Consider the following 23,299-nt stretch of genomic DNA (forward strand, 5'->3'; position numbering starts at 1 on the left):
GACGTGCAGGGATGAGACCCATGGACCACAGCATGCTGAAATGTCTCTTCTCTCTACTCTTGCTAACTGGTAAGACATTGGGCTCCATGTTACTCCTCTTAAACAGGCACTAGAAGAATATAGTCTTTATCGTTCCTATTAGCAGATTTTAAGTAAACATTGCGAAACAACCATTTCAAATGGTTATCGCAAGCTGAAATATTCAAAACATGTTTTAAACGGATCATTTTGATGCACTGCTTGAGCTGTGTGTGAAAAAAATGCAGCACATTGACTTTCAGATTATCTTACTAAAGTCATGAAAACAATTAGAAATAAAATATTCAAATACATTTAAGTGTATTTAAGCTGTATAACATTTTGCACTAAACGCTGGCCACGTAGTATGCTGTTTGATCTAAACCTTTTTGATCTAGTACCAGGTTTAGATTACTTTTCACACTTATTGAGACACTACTATGAAGTCATCAGAAATACTCTAAATGGGGAGATGGGAAAGTACATTTGATTCGTATTAACGTCCATTGTGTTCAATGTCCATGCTCTGTCAATTGGCCGCACAGTGCATTCTGGGTAAATCTGGGACAAGGAGTGGCGCCAGCTCAAAAACCCAACATTAGCATGAATTACATGAAAAGAAAGCACAACATTAGAAATATCTTCAGAGATCTGAGATATTTAACTTGTTTACCTAGTTTTTGATTTGTGACACTACGTACTTTTAAAGAAAAATAAACAGGTTATGAGTCTAGGAACAAACTTTCTACAAGGGATTTCGGGACGATTAGTTTAACCGCGTGACACAGCATATGACAACGTGAACGCGATTGTCTAATGTGCGGAGCGTTATACGTTCCTCCATTCATTGACCAATGAGATTCCTATCCTCATTTCTTCAAGTATTTCTGCTACCATGAAGCAAGGCAACAACCTTATGCGATAGAATTTAGATGACGTTTTTTTATTTATTGGACTGTGGTTAAAATATTGGAAGGCATCATTGGTTCCTAGAAAATCGATATAGAAATCCAATGTATTATTCTGAAATGATATACCTGTCTCTGTTCCACAGTGTCTGCAGCAGACCCTCCATCCAATGCAGCCATTTTAGCTAGTGAAATGACTCCAGGTAATGCATCCAATACATCCACTGCAGCCCAACCATCCAACACAGCCAGTGCAAACCAACCATCCAACACAGCCAGTGCAAACCAACCATCCAACACAGCCAGTGCAAACCAACCATCCAACCCAGCCAGTGAAAACCAACCATCCAACACAGCCAGTGCAAACCAACCATCCAACACAGCCAGTGCAAACCAACCATCCAACCCAGCCAGTGAAAACCAACCATCCAACACAGCCAGTGAAAGCCAACCATCCAACACAGCCAGTGAAAGCCAACCATCCAACACAGCCAGTGCAAACCAACCATCCAACACGACCAGTGCAAACCAACCATCCAACACAGCCAGTGCAAACCAACCATCCAACACAGCCAGTGCAAACCAACCATCCAACACAGCCAGTGCAAACCAACCATCCAACACAGCCAGTGAAAGCCAACCATCCAACACAGCCAGTGAAAGCCAACCATCCAGTGCAAACCAACCATCCAACACGACCAGTGCAAACCAACCATCCAACACAGCCAGTGCAAACCAACCATCCAACGCAGCCATTTCATCCAGTGCAACCACACCATCCTGTACAACACGTCGATGTCTGGCCAGCATGCTGATTGCGAAAGAAGCTCTGAGTCAGCCACAGTCTCCATCATGCATCTCAAATATCAGTGTGCCGTTAATAGTGTATGAAACGCTGTCTGTCGTAAGTCACTTTCTGTTCCTTTTAATTGAGTTTTGTACAATGTGATGAGTTTCAGAGATACCCTATTGACAGTTATATCATTATGTGATGATTAATTATACCACAACATTGTTGAAAACGCATTTCTAATTGGCTAAAAGGGCATTCTAAAATGGACATTAAAACCAGCTAACGGGACAGTTGAAAAAGATATCGTGCCAATTGGAAAATAAATAGGGACACCTTGCAATCATGATGTATGATGTGCCTACACACGCAGACCGTACTTGCTACAAAGTTACAGAAAGCTAAACCAACAACCACACAAACCGAAATTGGATACATTGTAAAAGAAGGTACTACGGGGAAAAACCTCGCTAGCTAGCATTGATTTGTTTTTGCAGACTTCGTTTTTTGAGCATCTGATGACCTAATGTGGTGAGTGATGAAAATACATTGTTGCAGTCATGACGGCGGTGCTATGCTGTCAAATCTTCCCACGTTTCTAGTTTGACCAGCTGTTTTCAACAACTGGTATTTTTGAATTAGGTTCCTATATTGGCAGATTTGCTAGCAACAAACTATTTAGCTAGCTTCTAGCCTAGTGTTTGATATGCAATGCGATCTCCTCGTAATGAACAGTATTGAGCGTCCTGACGGGAAGGCAAACTTTAGCTATGCCAGGCAAAATCAGCTCATTGTTATGGATGTGTCCAAATGAATGTCAATAGAACAAAGCTTAAACAAACACAAATGCAGCTACTTTGCTGTTATTCTGACTGCAGAGATTGTGACTGTGTTAGCCATAGCTTGTTGGCTAACTAGCAAGAAAGGGACAAAAACACAGCGGTGTAAAGTAATTAAGTACAAAGTATTTTAAGTACTACTTAAGTCGTTTTTTTGCGGTATCTTTACTATTTTTGAAAACTTCACTACATTCCTACAGAAAATAATACAAATAATAAAATACACTTTTTACTCCATACATTTTCCTTGACACCCAAAAGTACTCGTTATATGTTGAATGCTTAGCAGGTCAGGAAAATGGTCCAATTCACTCACTTATCAAGAGAACACATCCCTACTGCCTCTGATCTGGCAGACTCACTAAACACAAATGCTTCGTTTGTAAATGATGTCTTAGTGTTGGAGTGTACCTCTGGCTGTCCATCCATTTTAAAAACAAGACAATGGTGCCAAGACAATCTGCTTTGCTTAATATAAGGAAGGTATTTATATATTTATACTTTCACTTTTGATACTTAAGTATATTTTAGCAATTACATTTACTTTTGATACTTAAATATATTTAGAACCAAATACTTTGGCTTTTACTCAAGTAGTATTTTACTGGGTGACTTTTACTTGAGTAAAAGTATAGTATAAAAGTAAAGTATACCTTATTAATAGAAAGTTATTCAAGTATGACAATTGAGTACCTTTTCCACCACTGCAAAAACGTTGCCAGCGAGCACAACAAATAGAACGAACAACTTGGTCGTGTCCATAAATATCTAACTAATCAAACGAACGACTGGGTCTCTAGCAACAAAAAGATGTGAATGTATGAATTCTTATAAAAAGGAAAATGTATATATATTTTTTCTATCAGTAAATGTGTGCTTTAGTATTTTATTTGGCAACTGTGGGATAAACGCCTCAGTTCTGTACATTACCATGGAAAAATAAACTGCAAACTCGTCCATTATTTCCAAGGTAATCATCTTCTTCTATGATATAATGGCGGTCCGCAAACCAATGTTAAAGGTGCATGCCGCCACCTACTGTGCTGGAGTGTGAGATCAATCACGGTTTACAACATTTCTAAATCATTACATTTACATTTAAGTCATTTAGCAGACGCTCTTATCCAGAGCGACTTACAAATTGGAAAGTTCATACATATTCATCCTGGTCCCCCCGTGGGAAATGAACCCACAACCCTGGCGTTGCAAGCGCCACGCTCTACCAACTGAGCCACACGGGACCATTTCAATCCTCAAATCATCCTACCTAACTTAGTACTTCTGTGGAAAAAAAGAGCCCTACTAACTTCTAATAGACCCATCCCCAAAATCCCTTCCACCCACCCAACCCTAATGACCTTACACTTCCATCTTTCCCTCTTCAACATACTTACAATATAACACATGCTCCCCCATTTCTTTCCAAGGTTATGTACAGAACGTTGGCATTTATCCCTTATTATCTTCTAAATAGGACACAAAAGATCTCCGCTTCGAGAGTCATCTGCAAGTTATGTTGGTAAGTACACATTAAAAAAAAATCGAGACATTCAAGTAAATGTGACATTTTGTAATACTACTCATTCTATTTCTAAACTACAGTCTTGGGAAGACCCTGACTTATCGTGGGACACATCAGTCTATCGTCATGATATGGTTGTCCTGCCTGTCAGCAAAATCTGGACTCCTGAACTCCATGTGACTAATGGGTGAGTCCACTTACAACAGAATACAATAACCTACCAGTATATTATATTTAATTTATTCTTGATTCCTTTTATAACATGATCTTCTAAATAGTGGGTGAAACATCTACAGAAATTAGAGATACAGTATTTATTTTTGGAGTGGCCAAATGTTTAGGTGTGACAGTTTAAGTAGATCAATCCTCAGTTTGTCCTCAACCTCTCATGTCTAAAGAGTGCAAACAACGACAAAGCACAGCAACAAGGATTTGCTGGTGCACAGCAACGGGACTGTAGAGCACATGGTCATCATGAACACTGTGGTGGGCTGTGAGGTCAATCTGTACAACTACCCCTTCGCTTCAGATTTCTGCCCCATCGCCATCAATGTATGGGCACTTAAAGGTAAGTGCATAATTTCAATCCTCATTCTGTCTGCTAAACAGCATAATTTCAATCCTCATTCTGTCTGCTAAACAACTCTTGCGCACAATTACTTACCAAAGATCTTATTAAAAACAAGATGTTACCAAAAACAACTAAAACGTCGTTTAAAAAAATCTGTATAGCCTACTGCAATTCCGTAAATGATGCAATTCAGTTTATTTGTCATCTATGGAGTTTTATATGCTCCCTGACTGTCCTCCCTACCAATGATGTACAGTGCCTTCAGAAAGTATTCATACCCCTTGACTTATTCCACATTTTGTTGTTACAGCCTGAATTCAAAATGGATTAAATATATTGTTTCTCTCACCCATCTACACACAATACCCCATAATGACAAAGTGAGAAAGTCTTTAGAAATGTTTGCATATTTATAAAAACTTAAATACATAAATTGAATGTACATAATTATTCACACCCCTTTCATATGACACTACAAATTGAGCTCAGGTGCATCCAACTTTCTTTGATCATCTTTGAGATTTCACAACAAGTTGATTGGAGTCCACCTGTCTATGTAATGTCCCATAGTTGACAGTGCATGTTAGAGCAGAAATTATAGCATAAAGTCCTAGGAACTGTCCGTAGATCTCCGGGAATTGTGATGAGGAATATATCTGGGGAAGGGTATAAAATCATTTCTAGAGTGTTGAAAGTTCCCAAGAGCACAGTGGTCTACATCATTAAAAAAAGAATAATATGGAACTACCCAGACACTGCCTAGAGCTGGCTGTCAAATCAAACTGAGAAACCGGGCAAGAAGGACCTTGGTCAGGGAGGTAACCAAGAACTCAATGACCACTCTGACAGAACTACAGAGTTCCTTGGCTGAGATTGGAGAACCTGCCAGAAGGACAACAGTCTCTACAGCACTTCACCAATCTGGGCTTTATAGGAGAGTGGCCAGACGGAAGCCACTCCTGAGAAAAAGGCGCATGACAGGTGGCAGAGCTAGGGCTGTGCTTATCAGACCATGAGACATCCCGAAAATCAGTCTTATCACAAAAATGTCTGTAGCGTCCATACAGTTTGGCCTACACACTGTTAAAAAGAGACTCTCACGAACATGATGGTTCTCTCCGTTTTGCTCTACAACCCCCACAAGTGTCACAGGACTCGTCTGAAGTCAGTACAGCCGATATGCCAACTTCTGTCTGTAGCATCCGAACAGTTTGGGCTACACTAATATGACCCCTATATGGAAAGGTGAGTCTCTCACGAACACCCAGAAGCCTCACAAGACTAGTTTAAAGGTTTTTAAAAAATGTATGCAAGAATAAATGGAGATAGTATTTAGCCCCTTATTTTAGGCACTAAACTATCTGTGTATCCATGTATGAAGCTGTTATTCAATATGTTTCTATGGAGTCTGTAAAATAATAAATGTTGCAAATACGAAAGTAGACATTAATAAATGCTACCATTTGTATTTTATTTTATACAATGGTGGGGGGAGTGTCAAGACGGAGGCACGTTGGCTTCAACACAGCGACCCCCATTAGTCATCTACTGTACAGTTGTGGCCAAAAGTTGAGAATGACACAAATATACATTTTCACAAAGTTTGCTGCTTCAGTATCTTTAGATATTTTTGTCAGATGTTACTATGGAATTGTGAAGCATAATTACAAGCATTTCATAAGTGTCAAAGGCTTTTATTGACAATTACATGTTGTTGATGCAAAGAGTCAATATTTGCAGTGTTGACCCTTCTTTTTCAAGACCTCTGCAATCTGCCCTGGCATGCTGTCAATTAACTTCTGGGCCACATCCTGACTGACGGCAGCCCATTCTTGCATAATCAATGCTTGGAGGTTGTCAGAATTTGTGGGTTTTTGTTTGTCCACCCGCCTCTTGAGGATTGACCACAAGTTCTCAATGGGATTAAGGTCTGGGGAGTTTCCTGGCCATGGACCCAAAATATCGATGTTTTGTTCCCTGAATCACTTAGTTATCACTTTTGCCTCATGGCAAGGTGCTCCATCATGCTGGAAAAGGCATTGTTCATCATCAAACTGTTCCTGGATGGTTGGGAGAAGTTGCTCTCGGAGGATGTGTTGGTACCATTCTTTATTCATGGCTGTGTTCTTAGGCAAAATTGTGAGTGAGCCCACTACCTTGGCTGAGAAGCAACCCCACACATAAATGGTCTCAGGATGCTTTACTGTTGGCGTGACACAGGACTGATGGTAGCGCTCACCTTATCTTCTCCGGACAAGCTTTTTTCCGGATGCCCCAAACAATCGGAAAGGGGATTCATCAGAGAAAATGACTTTACCTCAGTCCTCAGCAGTCCAATCCCTGTACCTTTTGCAGAATATCAGTCTGTCCCTGATGTTTTTCCTGGAGAGAAGTGGCTTCTTTGCTGCCCTACTTGACACCAGGCCATCCTCAAAGTCTTCGCCTCACTGTGCGTGCAGATGCACTCACACCGTCACAACTATTGAATTACTCTCCTTGAAGTTCTTGATGATCTGGTAAATGGTTGATTTAGGTGCAATCTTACTGGCAGCAATATCCTTGCCTGTGAAGCCCTTTTGTGCAAAGCAATGATGACGGCACGTGCTTCCTTGCAGGTAGCCATGGTTGACAGAGGAAGAACAATGATTTCAAGCACCACCCTCCTTTTGAAGCTTCATCTGTTATTCAAACTCAATCAGCATGACAGAGTGATCTCCAGCCTTGTCCTCATCAACACTCAAACCTGTGTTAATGAGAGAATCACAGAAATTATGTCAGCTGGTCCTTTTGTGGCAGGGCTGAAATGCAGTGGAAATGTTTGTTTTTTTGCGATTCAGTTCATTTGCATGGCAAAGAGGGACTTTGCAATTCATCTGATCACTCTTCATAACATTCTGGAGTATATGCAAATTGCCATCATACAAACTGAGTCAGCAAACTTTGTGAAAATTAATATTTGTGTCACTCTCAACTTTTGGCCACAACTGTGCAGTATATTAAACACATCATTGTACCTGACACTCAGGTTTGTGGTAACATAGGCGTTTGGGCCGGTGTAGCATGCTGCAGACCCAATTGGCCTTTTGGGCTGGACACAGTGAATATTAGGGGTGTAATGGTTCACAAACATTTTGATTTGGTTCAGTCCTTGATTTTTGGCTCAGTTTTCAGAAGGGGAAAAAACTACCATTATACCATCCTTTGTAAATGATAATAACGATGGACAATCTTTAATGTAGGCTTAAGTTATCTCCCAAATTAAATAAGGTAAATTAATAAGTTATTCAAGAATAAGAATTATCTAAACAAATGCAAGCTTTTATGTGTTGTAGAGTTCAAGTCAGTAGAGTGAAATAGACTGGGGTAAATGGTTTTAGCAGTATTGCATGACGATAGATGAGAACTGGGGGTGTTATAAAAGCGCACCCGGTGGAAGACAAAAACTGTGTTCCGAGCGGTATGAAACAGGATGAGAGGAGTCAGTGTTTTATTAGTGTGTATGCTGAAAGCAAGAACACTCTAGAAATCTTCCATATTCTTATTATTTGATTACTCCTGTAAGCTTTAGCCTAGCCTTAAAGGGGAAGTTCAGGATTTTACAACTTGATGTTAGAAGGTTCCTCACCCTGAAAGTAGTCTATGGGCCAGGAGAAACATTAATCCATGGTTCAGTTCTCTCTGAACAACAACTAGAAACTTTAGCTAACTTTAGCCACCGCTAACAAAAAAAATCTATGGGAGTGATCGGGGCAATCGTGCAATTGTCAACATTTCATGGCCAAATCAACTCCATATTTAGTTTGATGTTACTTAAAACCTTTCAGTGATACCCATCCCGGATCCGGGAGCATCCTCCTCAAAGAAGCTGACTAGCATAGCCTAGCCTAGCCTAGCGGGACAGGGATATCATATAATATAATTTTCATGAAATCACAGCAAATGAAAGATAAACATCTTGTGAATCCAGCCATCATTTCCGATTTTTAAAATGTTTTACAGCGAAAACACTATGTATTTATATTAGCTAACCACAATAGCCAAAGACTCAACCGCATATTTTCACCATGTTTCTACCGCATAGGTAGCTATCACAAAACCGACCAAATAGAGATATAATTAGTCACTAACCAAGAAACAACTTCATCAGATGACAGTCTTATAACATGTTATACAATACATTTATGTTTTGTTCGAAAAATGTGCATATTTGAGGTATAAATCATAGTTTTACATTGCAGCTACCATCACAAATAGCACCGAAGCAGCCAGAATAATTACAGAGAGCAACGTGAAATACATAAATACTCATCATAAAACATTTATGAAAAATACATGGTGTACAGCAAATGAAAGATAAACATCTTGTGAATCCAGCCAATATTTCCGATTTTTTAAAAGTGTTTTACAGCGAAAACACAATATAGAATTATATTAGCTTACCACAATAGCCAAACACACAAATGCATTTATTCACTGCAAAAGGTAGCTATCGCAAAAACCAGCAAAATATATAAAATGAATCACTAACCTTAAACAACTTCATCAGATGACAGTCTTATAACATCAGGTTATACAATACACTTATGTTTTGTTCGAAAATGTGCATATTTAGAGCTACAAATCCTGATTATACATTGTGAATACCAATACCAATCGATTCACCAGAATATCCAGAGATATTTTGGACACTCACCTAATCTGACCAAAGAACTCATCATAAACTTTACATAAAAATACTTGTTGTATGGCAAATGAAAGATACACTGGTTCTTAATGCAACCGCCATGTTAGATTTTTAAAAATAACTTTACCATAACAAACAGCTTGCGTTATTGCGAGACAGCGCTCGCCAAAACGGCAGAGAATAGGAATCAACATTTTCCACAGAAATACGAAATATCATAAATTGTTCTTACTTTTGCTGAGCTTCCATCAGAATCTTGTACAAGGAGTCCTTGGTCCAGAATAAATCGTTGTTTGGTTTTAGAATGTCCTTTTCTTCTGTCGAATTCGCGCCAACAATGCTAGCCAAGGTTGATAACGTTCCCACCCTCTCTTGACGCAAAGAATGGAAAACTCCAAAAGTCCCAATAAACGTTGAATAAACTGATAAAACTCGGTTGAAAAAACCTACTTTACGATTATATTATCACATGTATCAAATAAAATCAGAGCCGGAGATATTCGCCGTGTATACCGAAAGTTTTTCAGAAGCTAATGTCGAGCTCCGCCTCGCGCCTTGGTAGAGAAAGGAAATTCCTGACCTGCCACTCCAAAAGCTCTTGTTCGACCTCAGATCAAGCTAGACACCCCATTCCACCTTCCACTGCCTGTTGACATCTAGTGGAAGGCGTATGAAGTGCATGCATATCGATAAATATAAGGCAATTGAATAGGCAGGCCCTGAAACAGAGCCCCATTTTCAGAATTTTCACTTCCTGTCTGGAAATTTGCTGCCAAATGAGTTCTGTTTTACTCACAGATATAATTCAAACAGTTTTAGAAACTTGAGTGTTTTCTATCCAATACATTACATTTACATTTAAGTCATTTAGCAGACGCTCTTATCCAGAGCGACTTACAAATTGGTGCATTCACCTTATGACATCCAGTGGAACAACCACTTTACAATAGTAATAATAATATGCATATTGTATGATCTAGAATAGAGTACGAGGCCATTTAAATTGGGCACGATTTTTCCCAAAGAGAAAATAGCGCCCCCCTATTGACAAGAAGTTTGGGGATTTGGAGACTTTATTTTTTTATAGCACTTTGGCACTTCTCTCTGAGACCCCACGCTAACAAACAATGACGTTCTGTTTGGATATGGCTGCCAGAATGAACCAAACAGCTTCTTATGGATCTAAACGTGAGGTTGTTTCACCAAAGTGGCTCTGAGATATGTGTTACAGTAGGCTACCACCACTGAAGTAGGGATCAAAATGTTCACATCTTTATTATAGATAAATTGAAATGATTTTAAAAAATCTTTTAATTTATGTGATCGTTTTTCCACCCTCTTCTGAGAACCAAGATAAAACCAAAACAAGAAATGAACTGAACAAAAAATGTCAATCTTTACACCCCTGAAACAATAGAGGGTGTGAAGCTATGGTTTTTGTTATAAACTATGGTATGATCTTTGAATGACTGAACTAGTATCAAATATCTGCCTTTCCAGGATGTGGTATGTTCCTGAACTTTGGGAAAGTGAGCACAACTAGTGCAAACCGCGGGGATTGGCTTACCGAGAACGTGAAACTCGATGCTAAAGGAGGCAGAGATGATCGCAACTATCTATGGGTTAGTGAGTGCTCCGGGTGATTTCAGTAGTTTTTTGGGGGGACATGTAAAGATACTTTACTCTTCCTATTTTTAAGGGCAAAGCTTAAACATTTACACCGAAAAAATACAATACACTTAAATAAAAATGTATCTGATGTTTTCATATCTTTCATAAGTAGTGTTCCGTTGAGATAAATACACATCCCAGGCTATCTATTGCGTAGATCCAGCTACATGCCACAATTCCAAATGAATGAAAAAAGATTTGCAGTGCGTTTCTTTTCCCATTAATTTGGGGTTAAGGCAGTTGGATCTGCACAACCGATGGTGAAGGATGTGGATTCATTGACATACGGCTTCTTTTGAGTTCTGAAAACATCTGTCTGATTTTGGAATGTAATGCTCTTCCCTTTCAATTTTAAACAAATGCTATACATTTAGATGCAAGTACTCGAAAATAAATTATTTCTCTCTTGCCTACCCATCTGTCTTTACAGGTGTCGCTGAAAATGCGGTCCGAAAACCCATTTATTTCCCTGGTCCTGCCCAGTATACTGATCATTGTGGCAGATGTGGTGAGCTTCGCCCTGCCGCTGGGAGGGGGCGAGCGTATCTCTTTCAAGGTTACACTGGTTCTCAGCTTCATCATGTTCCTCATCATCCTCAACGACCTACTGCCCGGAGGAGGCCAGTGCAGCCCCATCATCCGTGAGTGTCCTGTGTGTAATGCACCAGAATGAAGCAGCATTTTGTTGTAACGGGTGTTTATGTAACAGAGTTAAGAACGTTCCATAAGCTTATTTCACAGCTAGCTTGAAATGTCGCCACGGGAGCTACCAAATGTGATATTTTTCTGTACCTCAATGGTGTGGTATGTTGTCAAGGAAAACGATCACATGTGTTTGGGAGCAGTGATCCTGAACAGCAACAGTGATCCTATTGATCCGTTGCGAGCAGAGTTTCACTATTTCCAGCCCGGTATGTTACAGGGACAGTAAAGGAAGCTATACTGTTAGCAGCACACCGATGTCGGTTTCATGTACACAGTACCTCTCTGCCACCATATAACATTCACACATCTCTCTCTCTCTCGTTGTTCTACATAGGAAAGCACTTCTGTTTCTGTTTGGTCATCCTGGTGTTGAGCACGTTGCAGTCTATGGTGCTCACACGTCTGGCTAAATGTGGCACTCTCCAGCCCTGCAGCCTCTCCAAGTCCAAAGATTCGCTGCTTAAAGACACAGAGGGTAAACTTTTTAATTCTTCCCTCATCTCAGTTACCCACAGAGCAAGATATATATTTTTATGGTTGCAAAAGACATTAACAAAACGTCATTATACAATCAGTTATAACCTGACCATGTCATAATGATGTTATTGCAACCAGTTTTACTTGGTACCCCATAAATTACTTTCATCACCATAAACTAGTCAAGTTGTAGTTTATTGATGCACAACCTTTTCATTCTTACCCTTAGCTGCAGTTAAAGCATGCAGTTGACGTCTTTCCCAGCATATTTTCTTGTTACCATCATTTGTCTTGCGTGTACGCTGGTCTGGCCAGCTACGCCATTTGATCTTTAATCTGTCACTGAAAACGATGTAATTTTACAAAAAGGTCAATAATTTTTACATCTTTATTTAATCATGTTATATTAATAATAGTTTATCCTTTTTTCTCTCATTTACTTTTGTCTAGAATCCAAGTCTGATATTAAAGCCTCAGAGGAAGAGAACATGAATACACACCTCCAGAAGGTGGTGAAATTTCTCAACAAAATGGCTGCACAAGACCAGAAAAAAGCTATACACCTTTGCTTTGCCAACAAAGTGGACTTGATCTGTTTCTGTATCTATCTCACCGTCCTCATTGTTTATGCAGTCGTCATTTTATATTTCTTCTTTGGTTCTCAATGTCAGATCAACCAATTAGATTTCTGGTCATAAATTCTTTATTAGCTTTTAACAACCATATTTCAATAAATGTTGGTGTATTTGGGTCTTCAGAAATTTTGCAAGCACTAACAAAAAGCTAGTTGTTTTGAGTTTCTGGGTAAAATAAATAGATGTGTTTATTCTTAAGTAGAGCTTTAACAATATTTATTTAAACATGTTTAGAACTAGCCAGTCATGTGGAATAATACATTTAGCAATTAGGACTCTAATGAATAACTGTAACAGGGACTGTAGTGCTATAATCCCCCAGAATAGAGCCCTAGAACTCTAATGAATACATGTAATGGGGACTGTAGTGCTATAATCCCCCAGAATAGAGGTCTAGAACTCTAATGAATACATGTAATAGGGACTGTAGTGCTATAATCCCCCAGAATAGAGGTCTAGAACTCTAATGAATACATGGACAGTGGACTGTAACTGTAGTATTAGTAGTGTGGAAACAAATCAACAGTGTGTTATTTCCTATAGAGGCAGTGTGAAGGCCTTATATTATCTCCTAACTAAGCAGGTTCTCAACCTCAGGATGAGATATCAAATAGTTTCACGATCATCTCCTCCACCTGCGCTGGGCTGTATTTGTGGTACCTCTCAGGGTGTTTGGAGAAATCAGCATCGTCACATCTGTGTAAAGTACAGGTAAAGGACCATAATAAAGGAATATCCCTGTACCAGCGTTCTGTATGACATTCTTACTGCACATCACTATTGAACAGTGCTGAGTAAAAAAAAATGTCTTGTACATAGAGACCAAACATACATGGTACATCCCAGTTTCACCTACAGTATTTGAAAAGCATCAGTTATTCAACCACCTGTGTGCTGAATTCCAAATGGACCCCCTATTCCCTAGCAGATCTAAGAGGATTGGATAGGTAGAAGCGATACGACAACATTTTCACTAGGCCAATCAGAAGGCAAGATGAAGGTATTACCATAATGCTTGTATCAATCCAATCCGCTCAGATCTACATGAGTGGTAGGGGCTAGGGGCTGGTGAATAGGGTCTAGTGAATATGGAGTAAGGGCTAGGGAGTAGGGGCTTGAGAATAGGGGCTAGAGAGTAAAAGCTAGGGAATAGTGAGTAAGGGCTAGGGAGTATGGGCTAGGGAATAGGGTATAGGGAGTAAGGGCGGGGAATAGGGGCTATGAAGTAAGAGCTAGGGAATAGGGGTTGATTCTGAATTCAGCAGCAGTCTCCAGTAATAAGCTATGTGATATGCCATGACTCCCCTCAGCAGAAAGGCTGTGTAGGCCTTGGACACCATCTCTCTCTGGGCCTGACAGATGGCCTGGCGCTGCTCTTTGTCTGGGATGGCCCACGCCTTCTGAGCCTTATACAGTTCCTCCAGGCCCTCGTTGAAGCTCTGGACGACATGAGGTCAAAGGTCATAGAAAAAGTTTTTGGACCATCATGTTATCACATATGGGGGCACTGTTTTGTAACAGAAAATGCTAACATAATCTTTGGTGTCCATAAATATAGCATGTTACAAACGGTGCCGCATAAATACGAGCCCTAAGCTGACATTCAGATTCAGAAAACTTTAATGTCCTCAAAGAGGCAATTCATCTTGCAGCAGTCATAAAATATATATCTAAAAAAATATAAAATAAGCTGACATGTTGGGTTTAGACGTTTGTGATCATTCTGTTTGTGAGTATGAATAAGGGTTGTTGTGTAGAGATGGTACTGACTAGGGCTGGAAATTGCCAGGGACCTCACGATACCATATTATCACGATACTTAGATGCCAATATGTTATGTATTACGATTCTCAATGTATTGTGATTCTCATGATTCTATTTGTATTGTGATTCTCATGATTCTATATGTATTGTGATTCTCATGATTCTATATGTATTGTGATTCTCATGATTCTATATGTATTGTGATTCTCATGATTCTATATGTATTGCAATTCGATGTTCCAAACATTTTGCTCACCATATGTCTGCTGCAGAGAGACGAGAGAGAGACATGTGAAAACTAGTTTTGATCAGTCATGGAAATAAAAAAGTGCTGACAAATCGTTTCCCTAATAAATTGGCGCCTTATTTAAAATGAAGATGGAGAACAAGCTATGAAGGAAAAATACTGGAGTTTTGGGTCAGGTACAGCCAACTAGCACAAATATAATATTGCAATATTGTCAAAACGATACGATACATCGTCAAAGATAATATCTCGATATGTATCTGTATCAACCCCCCCCCCCCCATCACTAGTACTGAAACAGATCCTTTAGGTACATGGAGGAATCTGGCCTCCTTGTCTTACCTTGAACTTGTCTTTAATCACCTGACAGTCTTTTTCTTTCAACTGAAGCCCGATGGTGATGACATATGAAGAATAGAAGAGGTGTGATTAGGTTTGAATAAAACAACAAGCAAATCCACTTAAAGGTAGATAGTGTCATTTGAGAAATATCCTTTTTAATTGAATATACAGTATCAAAACATCTACCCTCACCTTGTCACCTGGCTTAAAGGTGGGCAGATTCTTTTCAGTCAGGCACTCGGTCACCTTCAACCAACTGCAACACACAAGCAGCACACATTCACTGCACAGATCAGTCATGTTCAGTAGCATAATCATTCATTGGACTGCCCACAAGTCTGGAACCAACAAGCCTGAACAGCTTTACCCCCCAAGCCATAAGAATGCTAAATAGTTAACCAATAGGTACAAGGACTATCTCCATTGGCCCTTTTTGCATGAACTCTGAACTCTTTTGACACTGCTGTTACTGTTTATTCTCTACCTCAATTACATTGTACCCCTACACATCGACTTGGTACTGGTACTCCTATATACAGCCAAGTTATCGTTACTCATTGTGGATTTATTCCTGGTGTTATTGTTTTCGTATTATTTCTCTCAGCAGTGTTGGGATGGTCCCGCAAGCAAACATTTCACTGTTCGTCTACACCTGTTGTTTACGAAGCATGTAACAAATACAATTGTATTTGAGTTGTAGCATAAGATACTTGATTTAACGTAGCATTGTCCCCGTGTGAAGTAATGGTAACGCTTCACTTAAAGCCTGCAGGTATCATGCATTATGATGCAGTTATAATGCCGAGATCATGCATTTTGATGCAGTTATAATGCATTATGATGCAGTTACGATGCATTTTGATGCAGTTACAATGCATTATAACACTTGTCATGAGCATGTATGACCACCGTAAAATCTATATTATAATATTGTAAACCTAGGCAACAAACATGAGCTGGTAGATTAGTCAACTCACACCGGAGAGGGGGGAATTTGATTCAAAACATTAGATTTCCAAGGGAAAGCAAGTGCCAGGATCTCACAGGAAATAGGGTGTTTTTAAAATATTCCAGAGTTGACAATATTAGCAGCATATCCAGAGACCAAAAAACTGAACAGATGAATATCATTTTGAAGAGGAAGTTGCATTTAATGATTTACAATGATTCCCCGGCCATAAGGGCAGTATGCTAACCTGGTTACCAATCTGTTTCTGTCATCATTCCACTCCTTGTCATGCAAAACATGTTTTAGCAATGACAGGGAGTACAAAGAGTGGAATGTTAGCAGAAAAGGCTGTGGATTTCAGGCTAGCAGGAGGCAGCTAGTCTCGTCTAATAATACATAATGATCAGGACTAATGTTAGACAATGTTAGATTCCATCACTCCCTTCTTCCTCCTCTGGATTCCTGGTCCCTCACCTGTGCTGGTACGCCTGCTTCTGTTGCTCAATCAGTTCCCCGTGCTCAACCTCCGGATCCCTGCCGCTGGTTTTAACCACTTCAAACAGAGATGACCTGCAGGTAGATGTCCCTGTCATAACCCCTGTGAGCTGTGACAAATTCACTTACAACACTGAACTAAAGTACATGGAAAGTCAAAATATAGGTCACTTTGAGTGATCATTATGTTGTGTAGGCCTAGTTAATATCGCAACTTTAGGGATCTCTAATGTCTCAAATAAAGATTTATTATAGTTCCGGACTGTTCTGGAACGCGTTCTGGTAAACTGCATGACCAGGTTCGTATTCATTAGGGCACGCCACAGAAAGTTTTAAAATGTTTTGTAACTGAAAAATAAAACGTGCGTTTTTCATTTCTTAAGTCCCGATGGTCCCTCCCCTCCCTGTTTGACTGTTTTCTTCCATTTGTTGCCTAATGAACATGACCCTTGTAATGGGAATATTAATGTTTGTGCTTTTCTTATAACTCATTTCTGTGTTCTATTCATCTGCTGTTCTATAAACCAATTTCTGTGTTCATGCAAGTGGCAGACTGTACAAATCACCTATCAGTAGCTGCAATTTGGCAGTACGCCCAGATCGTGTTTTGAGAACAAACGACTGTGTTTTGAGAACAAACAAAATATATCTCAGTTTCAAGGTCTCAGTTTAGAGAGAAAGAATCCTCGTGAGGTGTTGGTCTGTCACATGTTATGAAACAGTATTGGTCAGTCACATGTTATGAAACAGTATTGACCGGTCACATGAATGAAACAAGACGGTAATGATTCATGAATTATGCTAAATCATGCAAATATAACTTGTCTGTGTATAGTCGTATATAAGACAACTGCTGGGACTGCCCCAGCAGAGCTCCTGATTGACATGTGTACTATGGTGCATTGAGCTGGGACTGCCCCAGCAGAGCTCCTGATTGACATGTGTACTATGGTGCATTGAGCTGGGACTGCCCCAGCAGAGCTCCTGATTGACATGTGTACTATGGTGCATTGGGCTGGGACTGCCCCAGCAGAGCTCCTGATTGACATGTGTACTATGGTGCATTGGGCTGGGACTGCCCTAGCAGAGCTCCTGATTGACATGTGTTCTATGGTGCATTGGGCTGGGACTGCCCCAGCAGAGCTCCTGATTGACATGTGTACTATGGTGCATTGAGCTTGGACTGCCCCAGCAGAGCTCCTGATTGACATGTGTACTATGGTGCATTGGGCTGGGACTGCCCCAGCAGAGCTCCTGATTGACATGTTCTATGGTGCATTGGGCTGGGACTGCCCCAGTAGAGCTCCTGATTGACATGTGTTCTATGGTGCATTGAGTTGGTTGGAACCTCTCCAGCGCGCTGACAATAAACAATGATTCATTTAAGATTCACTTCGAGTGTCCCTGTGTAAGAATTTTTCCACAACACCCTGTTCATTAATGTGCAAGGCCCTAATGCCAGACTCAAGCAACGGTTCATCCACACTGTGTATTACAGCTAATACACACTTTGGAAATGTACAAAGAGAGGGCCTACTTCTTCATTGACTTGAGGATGTAGTTGTAGTTGTTGAGGAGGAAGATGGCCCCGAGAGCGTGGTCCTCGTACACCTTGGCCTTACTCTGTAGGTTGTACTGGAGATGCTCCAGCACCTTACCTGGAGAAGGGAAATCATAAACATCATGTAAAACCACAAAGCCACCACATGGGGGCAGTCAAGGTTCCTCATGTAAAACCACATAGCCACCACATGGGGGCAGTTAAGGCACTTGAACTAAACACCACCTGTGGCTGATTCTGACTCACAATCAGGGGTGAAAGGAGATTAAATTTTTTGCCAGTATGGGACCTCCAGTATCAAATGTGCTTTTATTGGAGCCAAAAGCCAGAAGCCAGCATATTGCCTTAGCTTAAAGGCGTCTGCATGCTTCCCAGCCGAAACAGTTCGGAAGAGTTTATGCATATATTATGACAACATTTTGTGACGTTTTTCTTCGTTTTGTACTTCGGTAAGGGTTTTTTCAGTTGTTCGGGCACACACATTTTTTTCTTGAGGCAGGCTGAAGTCAGTAGCTGAAGTCTACGCCCATTCGGCGGTGATTGGTCAATAGTAGGGATTCTTCAGTAAAGACTTTGTTGTCATTCGATGAGAGACGACTCGTTTTTATGCATATTCTTTCATTGGGAAACACTGCACCAAACATCTTAGTTAGATGTAAAGTTGCACAACTAAGATCTCTGCAAAAGCGTGCAAATTAATGACAGAATTCTTGAGCTATCTTAGATTCATTCTGACTAGAAATTTGGTTTGTCACCTAAAACACTCAAACTTTTACAGATGCACAATCAAGAGCATCCTGTCGGGCAGTATCATCGCCTGGTACGGAAACTGCTCCGCCCACAACCGTAAGGCTCATCACTAACATAGAGTGGCTGCTGCCAACATACAGACTCAAATCTCTTGCCACTTTAATAAATGGAATAAATGGATTTAATAAAGGTATCACTAGTCACTTTAGATAATTCCACTTTAACAATGTCTACATGTCTTACATTACTCATCTCCTATGTATATACTGTATTCTACACTATATCTACTGCATCTTGCCTATGCCGCACGCCATCGCTCATCCATATATTTATATGTACATATTCTTATTCATCCCTTTACATTTGTGTGTATAAGGTAGTTGTTGTGAATTTGTTAGATTACTTGTTAGATATTACTGCACTGTCAGAACTACAAGCACAAGTATTTCGCTACATTCGCATTAACATCTGCTAACCATGTGTATGTGACCAATAACATTTTATTTGATTATTTTGGGGAAGTGTAAACTGGCTACGGTGTCTCAAAATGGACAAACCATACTACTGCCACTTTCTTCTCATTTTTAAGCGAAGGTATGCGAGCCCACTCGACTTTGGCTAGCCGCCAGCTGAACGGAAGCATGCGGACGCCTTAAGACCCAACGGTTCAGCGTCTTGCCCTTGTCAAAGGTGTCATTCTGGATATTAGACACAGCCTTGTTGAACACTCACAGACATAAGGACTCAGTGCTCTCTGATTGTCATTCCCCTTGGACTCCTGACTGTCTGATGGCTGTTCTTCTGATTCATCTGCATCTGGTGAACAAAACTATTCTATATCTACACATCTTATCTCAATGAGGAAAAACCAACCATCTAATAACCATCTAGTTTTGTAACCGAAAACTCTATCTAATAAACAAAGAGAAAGACTCCGTACCAGTGTCATGTTGAACGTCCACCTGAACACTACTGGACACCTCCATAGTTACTGTGTCACTGTCTACATCATGAGGATAAAGGATGGACCGAACAGTATCTGCAAAGGGCAGCAACTGCTGCAGGAATAGAATTGTCTGGAGACAGTAAGAGAACAATTAACATATTAGACATCTTTAGTTAGGTCAGTTCAAATGGGATAAAAAATAAAATATACTTGATTCTATATTTAGTGAGAAACAGACATGTGTCTTCTGTCTAGTATCCCATGATACAACAATATAAGGAAACAAACCCCCTCTGGAACAAAACACCCTTGTCTTTACTCAGTAAGCACATCAGCATTACAGATTCACTTAATTCAATGGAAACTGATGGACATGAAACATCAGAAAAGAGAGTTTTTACATTGCTGTTGAATTCATGAACCGTTCCATCCTTGGACATACTCTCCCTATCAGGGTTGCTCTGTGAGAGAAAGGGGAAAATTACAATTTGGGGTTGAGTTTCTCAAAGCTTCCAGATCATTTTACGTTATAGGAATGTATGCAATCACGCCCCAAAAAATCTCAGTGCTATGAAGCTTTTGGGAAACTCAGCCGACTGTCTGATGAAATAATATTATTACAACGATCCAGTCAGGTTTCCTGAGGTTTCCTTGCTGGATGATGAAATGCTTTATATTTGAAAGTCCTTCCAACTAAAACAATCTTTGTTTGGTTAGAATGTCGTACCTTGACGTGAGCAGAAAAATCCTCCAGTGCTCTGGCTGCCAGGGTCTTCATAGATGTAACGAGTTTGGAAAGCTTGGCCAAGGTGCCGCTTGTTGTGCACTGACAGGGAATATGATACATGACATCACACAGTCAGCCATAATAATACAGTCGTGGCCAAAAGTTTTGAGAATGACACAAATATTCATTTTCACAAAGTCTGCTGCCTCAGTGTCTTTAGATATTTTTGTCAGATGTTACTATGGAATACTGAAGTATAATTACAAGCATTTCATAAGTGTCAAAGGCTTTTATTGACAATTACATGAAGTTGATGCAAAGAGTCAATATTTGCAATCCGCCCAGGCATGCTGTCAATTAACTTCTGGGCCACATCCTGACTGATGGCAGCCAATTCTTGCATAATCAATGCTTGGAATTTGTAGGTTTTTGTTTGTCCACCCGTCTCTTGAGGATTGACCACAACTTCTCAATGGAATTAAGGTCTGGGGAGTTTCCTGGCCATAGACCCAAAATATTGATGTTTTGTTCCCCGAGCCACTTAGTTATCACTTTTGCCTTATAGCAAGGTGCTCCATCATGCTGGAAAAGGCATTGTTCGTCACCAAACTGTTCCTGGATGGTTGGGAGAAGTCGCTCTTGGAGGATGTGTTGGTACCATTCTTTATTCATGGCTGTGTTCTTAGGCAAAATTGTGAGTGAGCCCACTCCCTTGGCTGAGAAGCAACCCCACACATGAATGGTCTCAGGATGCTTTACTGTTGGCATGACACAGGACTGATGGTAGCGCTCACCTTATCTTCTCCGGACAAGCTTTTTTCCAGATGCCCCAAACAATCGGAAAGGGGATTCATCAGAGAAAATGACTTTACCTCAGTCCTCAGCAGTCCAATCCCCATACCTTTTGCAGAATATCAGTCTGTCCCTGATGTTTTTCCTGGAGAGAAGTGGCTTCTTTGCTGCCCTTCTTGACACCAGGCCATCCTCCAAAAGTCTTTGCCTCACTGTGCGTGCAGATGCACTCAAACCTGCCTGCTACCATTCCTGAGCAAGCTCTGTCCTGGTGGTGCCCCGATCCCGCAGCTGAATCAACTTTAGGAGACGGTCCTGGCACTTGCTGGACTTTCTTGGGCGCCCTGAAGCCCAAGAAACAATTGAACAACAATTGAACCGCTCTCCTTGAAGTTCTTGATGATCCGATAAATGGTTGATTTAGGTGCAATCTTACTGGCAGCAATATTCTTGCCTGTGAAGCCCTTTTTGTGCAAAGCAATGATGACGGCATGTGTTTCCTTCCATGTAACCATGGCTGACAGAGGAAGAACAGTGATTCCAAGCACCACCCTCCTTTTGAAGCTTCCAGTCTGTTATTCAAACTCAATCAGCATGACAGAGTGATCTCCAGCCTTGTCCTCGTCAACACTCACACCTGTGTTAACAAGAGAATCACTGACATGATGTCAGCTGGTCCTTTTGTGGCAGGGCTGAAATGCAGTGGAAATGTTTTTGGGGGATTCAGTTCATTTGCATGGCAAAGAGGGGCTTTGCAATTAATTGCAATTCATCTGATCACTTTTCATAACATTCTGGAGTATATGCAAATTGCCATCATACAAACTGAGGCAGCAGACTTTGTGAAAATGTATATTTGTGTCATTCTCAAAACTTTTGGCCACGACTGTAGATTTCCCTCAGTATACTGACCCCAATTCCAGACAATTCAGGAACACTGAAATTCCAATTCTCTTCTATGCTTTTCAAGGAGGAAAGTTTGGAATTGGAATTTGGTTAACTTTCTGAATTGACTGGTATTGAAATAGAATTTACCCCAACCCTGACCCCCCCTGACCATTACAACCCCTGACCCTGACTCCCCAGACCATGACAACCCTGACCCCACCCCTGAGCATGACCTCAACCATGACCACCCCCTGACCCCAACCCCGCTGACCATGACACCTCCTGACCCCAACCAAGACTCCAACCCTGACCCCCATGACCATGACCGCCACTGACCCTCTCCATGACCCCCGCCGACCATGACACCCCCCTGAGCACACAACAATAGAGAGAAAGCTCAACTTTAAACTGTCCTCTCAGGATTATATGGCACCTTTAGTAATGTGTTAAACTCTTTGTCCTCCTCCAGGAGACGGCCCAGGACAGGTAACATGGTGACGAGGGCTGTGTAGTCGTGACGTGAACAGGCTCGTCTGACAGAGGACACGATGTTCTCCCCATTCTGGATCAGCTGGTTCAGAGCCACCTGAAGGAAATAAGATTACAATTACAAATTAGAACAACTTTATTGTCCACGCAATGTGGACATTTGTCTTCGGCTTCACCACATAAAAACAGACATTAAACACCCTCATGAGCACATCATTCTCAAGACCATTAAATAAACTCATAAACAAAGTACAAAAGTGCTGCAGTGACAGATTATGTACATAACACCACGTACATAACATGTACATAACACCATGTACACACCATGTACATAACATGTACATAACATGTACATAATGACATCATTGGTCTAAAACTATAATCATCATCAAGACTTCAACTAGAATCATCAAGATACCTTACAGCCACATCACCCCGGTAGTGTAAGATGTAGAACCATGTGTATATATAACCATGATGGTTATACACCTGTAATGATCTCCATTATGAAGAGCTCTCCATATTAAAT

The 23,299-nt window shown here is 40.5% G+C and overlaps 2 protein-coding genes across 2 annotated transcripts in view; one reads left to right on the forward strand and one right to left on the reverse strand.

The window, feature by feature from the left end:
- On the forward strand, window positions 1-13,563 carry LOC139577220 (5-hydroxytryptamine receptor 3B-like). The gene is made up of 9 exons (XM_071404216.1): window positions 1-69; window positions 1,073-1,830; window positions 4,030-4,074; window positions 4,158-4,264; window positions 4,476-4,645; window positions 10,833-10,954; window positions 11,434-11,644; window positions 12,043-12,183; window positions 12,636-13,563. The coding sequence occupies exons 1-9, from the start codon at window positions 12-14 to the stop codon at window positions 12,881-12,883; spliced, it is 1,860 nt and encodes a 619-aa protein (XP_071260317.1). The 5' UTR covers window positions 1-11; the 3' UTR covers window positions 12,884-13,563.
- The window catches only part of LOC139576812 (exocyst complex component 7-like), a 19,801-nt gene continuing 8,529 nt past the window's right edge, over window positions 12,028-23,299 (reverse strand). Inside the window, exons 8-19 of the mRNA XM_071403356.1 lie at window positions 22,715-22,867; window positions 20,602-20,700; window positions 20,276-20,335; window positions 19,869-20,004; window positions 18,155-18,275; window positions 16,597-16,692; window positions 15,366-15,429; window positions 15,174-15,215; window positions 14,126-14,259; window positions 13,481-13,516; window positions 12,409-12,527; window positions 12,028-12,164 (exon numbers count right to left, since the gene is read on the reverse strand). Coding sequence (XP_071259457.1) covers window positions 12,115-12,164; window positions 12,409-12,527; window positions 13,481-13,516; window positions 14,126-14,259; window positions 15,174-15,215; window positions 15,366-15,429; window positions 16,597-16,692; window positions 18,155-18,275; window positions 19,869-20,004; window positions 20,276-20,335; window positions 20,602-20,700; window positions 22,715-22,867 — 1,110 coding nt within the window. The 3' untranslated portion in view covers window positions 12,028-12,114. The remainder of the gene's footprint in view (window positions 12,165-12,408; window positions 12,528-13,480; window positions 13,517-14,125; window positions 14,260-15,173; window positions 15,216-15,365; window positions 15,430-16,596; window positions 16,693-18,154; window positions 18,276-19,868; window positions 20,005-20,275; window positions 20,336-20,601; window positions 20,701-22,714; window positions 22,868-23,299) is intronic.

This window comes from Salvelinus alpinus, chromosome 1 (assembly GCF_045679555.1).
Source record: "Salvelinus alpinus chromosome 1, SLU_Salpinus.1, whole genome shotgun sequence".
NCBI classification, from domain to species: Eukaryota; Metazoa; Chordata; class Actinopteri; order Salmoniformes; family Salmonidae; genus Salvelinus; species Salvelinus alpinus.